The following is a 6,157-nucleotide window of genomic DNA, read 5'->3' as shown; positions in this document are numbered from 1 at the left end:
AAAAAAAAAAAAAAAAAAAAAAAAAAAAAAAAAAAAAAAAAACCCGCGCCGCCGCCGCCCGCGCAGCCCAGCTGCGGCACCGAGGTGAAGGCGCTGCCCCGCGCCGGGCTGCCGCCCTCCAGCCGGCCTGGTAGCGCGCCCCCGGGCCGCGGGGCCAGCAGCTTCTCGGTGCCGGCCGGGGACGCGGCCACGGGCGTGGAGGAGGAGCCGCCACCGCCGCCCGCGTCCTGCTCCTCGGCGGCCGCGCCCCCGCCGTCGGCGGCCGCCTCCTCCGGCCCCCCGGCCGCCCGGGCCGCCTTCTTCACCTCCACGAAGGCGCTGCGCTTCGCCTCTCCCGTCTCGGGACTGGGCGGCGCGAAGAGGCGGCCGTTCTCCTCCAGGCTGAAGTAGCTGCCCGAGTTGCGGTACTGCTGCGGCGTGCACACCAGGTCCTCCTTGGAGGCGGGCAGGGCCCGCTCGGCGAAGCGGCCCCGGCCCCCCACCAGCCCCGCGCCGCCGCCCTCGGTCGCCTCCTCCGGGAACTTCCTCTTCCCTTTGCCCACGCCCGCGGCGTTGCCGTCGGGACTCAGCTCCGCCTCCTGGTGGCCGCCGCCGCCGCCGAGGCTCCGCACCGGGGAACAGCTGCTGGCGCCCCCGGAGTTCTCCAGCTCCCGCGCCAGGTTGTGAAAGTCCGTGGACGGCTTCGCGCCGCTGCCGCCACCAGCCGCCGGCGGGTTACCGCTCTCGGGGGAGGGGGCCGGGTAGTGGTGGACCGGGCCGGCTTTGCAGAACTTCGGGCCGGGACCCAAGGGTGCCTCCTGCGACTGCTGTTGGTCCTTGCCACCGCCGCCGCCTCCGTGATCCTTGGTACCCACGCCGCCGCCTTGCTCCTCTCGGGGGCTCAGATCAGCGCCGTGAAGTCTCTTGGGGCAGCGGAAGCGCAGATGCGCTACATAGGGGAACTCAAACTGGAAACGTTGGCTGCACTCCAGGCATGTGTAAGGGGACGACCCTGCTTAGTGAGCAAACAGCGCACACACACACACACACGCAACCCACGTGATTACTCAGCATCATCTCTAGGCCAGTTTGCCATCACCCCCTCCACAAATCCACTTTCACCTCTCAAGGTCTGAGTGCCTGAAAACAAGAACATCGGACAAGATCCGCTCTAACTTTCCCTCCAGATTTGAGGAGAGTGCAGGAATTAAGCCAAGCGTGTCCCGATTCATCCTCACCTAGCTGTCCCAGCTTCACCCCAGACTATCTCAGAAGCTCTCTACAAGGCACCCCAAGGGAGGGAAGGCTCGCCCAAGGCGCCAGAGTGACCCCGCCGCTCCCCTCCCTCCGCCCCTCCGATAGCTAAGGGCCCGGACGCAGTTCTTGAGCCAACCTACCATTCATTTTGCTGTGGGATCTAGAGGGGCAGAGCAAGAGTAACTCGGTCAGTTCTTTCCCGTACCAAACTAGTAACTCCTCATCTTTGGCAATCCTGCGGAGAGAGCGGTAAAACAGCTGTCCGTTTTTTATATAGGCTTCAAGGTTCTGCTCTTCTTTATCTCTGGCTGATTGGACCAGACGCAGCCACATGAGACCTTCCGAGGACCCATTCGCCGCTGAGGTGTCTACCTACAGTTTAGAGAAAAGAAAGAATACAAGAAGGAAGAGAATGAGGGAGGGAGACTCTGGTGAGGGAATGAAGCCAAAGGAGCCAGGGCCATTTCAGCTGTTATTATTCCTCTAAGAATTATTATCTGAGATCAAGCTTCCAAAAACTTGACCCGACTTAACACCCATCCTCATGTTTGCAGCCAGCAGGCAAGATAACATCCCTGGCAAGCTGCATTAATTATACAGATTGCGTGTGTGTGTGTGTGTGTGTGTGTGTGTGTGTGTGTTAACCAAAGGGGCAGTGGGGTCTTAGTTTATACAGATTGTGTGTGTGTGTGTGTGTGTGTGTGTGTGTGTGTGTTAGCCAAAGGGGCAGTGGGGTCTTAGTTGCCAGACCAGGAATCAAACCTGTGCCCCTGTTTTGGAAGGGTGGAGCCTTAACCACTGGACCACCAGAACAGTCCTGTCTTTTTATATATTGGATGAATATCAAATTAGCAATTTTTTTTTTACAATTCAAATTAGTGCTAAGCTCTTGAGAACTGATTTCTAAATTATCCCACACTGCAAAAGTATGTGGAATTTTGTCTGTTTTAGAAGTGAAAAGCAAACTTAGATTCTAGAAATTATTTTGTGACTTTTGCTCATCTTCCTTATTTTGGCTTAAACAACTAATGGTTCTTTGTAAAGAAAAAATAGAAGTGACAGGACTTTTCACACTCAAACATATGGCTGGAATGATGTTTTATTGTCAAAACACCAACACTTTTATTTAAATACAAACTCTAGACACTAGCTAACTTAACCAGAAAGAGTAATATTTCAGGGAACAGAAGGCTTCTGGGATTGGAAGGCAAATGCACCTAATATTTACAGAAAAGTACTTATAGGAAGTACTTAGTCTACAAATAGCCTCAATCCTGGTGAAATTTTCCACAGAGTTAAGGAAGTGGTGTTCATCTCCAGGAAAGCCCAGAATCCAGGCATTGATTTAGACCCATCTGGCATTCAGAATCTAATTTTGTCACTTATTTCCAAAAATCAGTTGACAATACTCTGGAGTTTAATTTTCCTTTTCTAATTTCTGGTGTGTAAAATAGAATTGCATGTATCACTGCATTTTCTACATGTAGAACGAGTCTCAGCTTGTTATTAGAATGATTCTTAATCTGTTTTTAAGAGGATATTACCCTCATATCCTACAGAACATCAACCAAGACTTACCCGGAAGATATAAGGGACCGTTCTCTTGTCTGTGGATTTGAGAGCTATGAAAGCTATGCTGTCGTACAGAGAAGTATGGCTCAGGACGCAGGGACCGAATATAGCATTCTCAGGGATGTCGCAGGTGGTGTAAACGCTGGTAAAAATATCTGTCAGACACTGCTGGACAGCCTTGGCATCTCCCTCCCAGATGCCTCGCTGGATGCCGGAATCCTCCATCACTGGAGACAGATACACAGGACAATTGAAGCGAATTTACATTCCTCTTTTTGCCTCTCTGAATCCAGGCAGAATGTTTTAACTACTAGACAGATTTTTCTTGAATTTGCTTGTTTTTTGCATCGATCTTATTTCAAAAATAAAGCCAATGGCAGATTAAATCTGGCATATGACAAAGATGCCAAAGAAGAGTACTTTCTTTTCCTTTAAAAATGTAAAGAGAATTGGGGGAGCTCAAAGTGGACTGACTGCTGGAAAGAAAGACTAGCAGGGCTAGGAAAGAGGAAATGTTTTCTGACTTACCTTAGGGGAGGATGAGACAGGATTGGGGGGGAGGGGGAGATAAGTGGAGAACAAAAGGATTTTTTTTTTTGCTAGCCTATAGACTTTCTAGACGGAAAGAAACTTCTAACCTTTGGGGGAAATCTCCTCTCTTTTACTCTTGTGTATTGAGTTGGGTGTCCCGGAGCTGGTTTTATCTTATTTTTCTTCCAAAGAGGGGAGTAGCACTAGTGAGCAGGCAGAGACAGCGGAGCATGGCGAATGGATTTCAAGTGGAGTGTCAGGGCCACTGATTCCGTGTCAGCTAACCTTTCTCTGCAGCCTACAAGAGGGGACGTGTGTCTGCTCATTACCATAATCCAACACTGTCCCTCGGAGGCTTTAATTAAAAGCAGCAAGCAGAGGTAATTATTTTCTTCTCGACATGCTTATTTATGGATGAGGGTGAATCCCAGTTACCTTGTTATACAAGGGGGTGGGTAGATTCGCATGTGCCTCATGAAGTGAGCAGGTACAGAGCAGGACTGAAGTGTCCCCTGTCTGAAATACTGCGTGTGTAATGACTGGTGAATGTTCGCTCCCCCAGATCGGACCTTGTCTGGGCAAGAGGGGGCAGCCCGCTTGAGTAGACCTCAGTAGGCTCTCCAGCTGTTTAATCTGCAGCAATTCAGAAAGTAATGCCCCGGTGGCGGGCTCTCTTATTATTAAGCTGTCATAAAGACACATTTTGCTTCCTTTGCCATTGGACACCCCCCCCCACTACAAGACTTATCATCAAAAAACAAACAAAACATATGTAAAATTTAAAGCAGCTTTGAAGTAACTGCATTGTTCACTTTTGCTGACTGATAGAAGATTCCTCCAAGTTGATTTTTCCCCAATAATGTTGCCATTGGCAGATATTTAAGTATATTTTGTACAGTTTAAGTAGCAGGAAAGGGAAACCCAATTCTTTTCCTAAGAAGCTGTTTTTTTCTGGAACAATATTGATAATGTGCATTTTTATCTTAATGTCTGTTAACCAGTTAATCTTGCAAATGTCATTAGAAGGTAGTTGCTTCCCCCTCCCCCCCCCCCCCGCCCTTTTCCAGCTAACAGAGCAGGAAACTTTGGTCAGCCTCTTTTCCATTCTTTCTGCCATCTCCTCCAAATATCAAGTATGGGCTGTATCTGCCAGAGAGGTATCAGAGAAAATATCCGTAAAGTAGAAACTCCCTTTATTATTCTACAGCATTTACCTCTGGGCATTTTACCCCACCCAAGGTAGCCTTTCTGATCTCCAACTGCACATTTAAACACATTTTTAAAAATCTCTCAGCATCTCTCAGAACCTCCTTTTCAACGGAATTCTATTCTCTCCTTTTCAATTTCCTCAATTCAGTGTTTTATGCCCCAATTTTTCTCTTCCTTTAAAAAGTCTCTTTCACACAAACGGCTCATTGTGCCGAGAGGTCGCCCCGTCACTTCGGGCAACAGCAGGGACGCAGTCATTAAAATGCAGTCCTACCTAACAATACGGTGAAAAGCTCCTCGCTACGCCGCGCTAATAGGGGTTCGCGTCGCCGCGGCGGCCGCCACGAGCCTCGCGCCGCTCACAATAAGCGCTGGGCGAGAGCCTGGGCTCTGCCGCCCGCGCGCGGTCGTCGTCGCCGCCCAGCCTTTCGCAGCTCTGCATCCTCCGCTAGGCCCGGGTTCCCAGCCGCCCGGAGCATCCTCCCATAGCCGGCCCGGCTCGCCGAAAGTCGTCGTTGCTGCCGGCCGCTCGCCCTCCCCCGTAGGCAGGCATTGTCTGGCGGCCGCGCGCGCCCCAGTCGCTGGCTTTTTCTTGGGCAAAGTGCTCTCCACCCGCCCCTCCCTTTGTATAACCCTATTGGCAGTAGCGAGCCCCTCCACAATTATTTCCTCCCCCTCTTTTGGATAATGAGAAGACGGAGGACAGAATTCTCCACTCTCCCCACCAAATCTGTCTTCCTCCCCCCGCCTCCCCGACCCCCATCAAGGCAAAGAGACTTACCAGGAAGAAGGTCAGGATCAAACCGCCCCAATAAGGCCACCTGGAACCGGGAGATGCAGACGAGTGTTTCTTTTGCCTATTGTATCAGTGTATTTCCATGTCGAGTGGTGTTGGTGTTGCTGTCAAGTAGGCTCTGCCTAAAGGGAGGAGAGATGGAGAGACGCAGAGAGAGAAACCAGGGAGAGTAGGGAGAGGAGAGAGAAGAGAGTTGTACAGATGGGCCCGATGCAGTGACTGACTGGCACGCAGACACACACTTTTTGTTTGCTGCACATAATCTGCCCAATGACGCGTGACAGCCCACGTCCCCTCCCTTTAACTCTTTGCTGGGCTGGGCGCTCCCTCCGGCGGCGCCGCCTGCCTGGAAGCGGTCTCGCCGGCCTGCCCGCGCCCCGCGCAGCCCCTGAGCGCTTTCCCCAAGTGGCAACGCCTCTCCAAGCTCGGCACGGCTCAACTCCTCCGAAAGCCTGGGCCCTCTGGGACTGGTTGGGGGCGGTGATCAGCTTGGGGGTCGGAAAGGGAAGTACCAAAAAGACCTGGAGAGGACCTTTTCCCGTTTCTCTTGGCACCTGAAGAAACCCTGGCAGACCGCTGTCCACTCAGAGCGCGCAAGGACCCCGCGCGCATTTCCCCCGAGTCTGAGTTCTCTGGAGGGGAAAGGGGGGTTGTGGATTAGCCCCTCCAGCCGCAGCTGATACGCGCAGCTAGTTGCCTAGGAGGGTGACAAACCCTCACCAGCGCTCTCCAGGAGCGCTCACACTACCAAGCCCCTAATTAGGAGCAAGACTCAAAAAGGATGCGCTTTGGTGAAAACTTGGCTCAGTCCTT

The 6,157-nt window shown here is 51.8% G+C and overlaps 1 protein-coding gene across 1 annotated transcript in view; it reads right to left on the bottom strand.

Moving 5' to 3' along the window:
- PRDM8 (PR/SET domain 8) overlaps window positions 1–5,637 on the bottom strand; it is a 7,475-nt gene extending 1,838 nt beyond the window's left edge. Inside the window, exons 1-4 of the mRNA XM_040237179.1 lie at window positions 5,330–5,637; window positions 2,815–3,035; window positions 1,377–1,608; window positions 61–991 (exon numbers count right to left, since the gene is read on the bottom strand). Coding sequence (XP_040093113.1) covers window positions 61–991; window positions 1,377–1,608; window positions 2,815–3,033 — 1,382 coding nt within the window. The 5' untranslated portion in view covers window positions 3,034–3,035; window positions 5,330–5,637. The remainder of the gene's footprint in view (window positions 1–60; window positions 992–1,376; window positions 1,609–2,814; window positions 3,036–5,329) is intronic.
- Window positions 5,638–6,157: the final 520 nt, after the last annotated feature.

Source organism: Oryx dammah, unplaced genomic scaffold (assembly GCF_014754425.2).
Source record: "Oryx dammah isolate SB20612 unplaced genomic scaffold, SCBI_Odam_1.1 HiC_scaffold_3, whole genome shotgun sequence".
In the NCBI taxonomy this organism is placed as follows: domain Eukaryota; kingdom Metazoa; phylum Chordata; class Mammalia; order Artiodactyla; family Bovidae; genus Oryx; species Oryx dammah.
The sequence above is the reverse complement of the archived record's forward strand: the minus strand, read 5'-3'. Positions and strand labels throughout refer to the sequence as shown.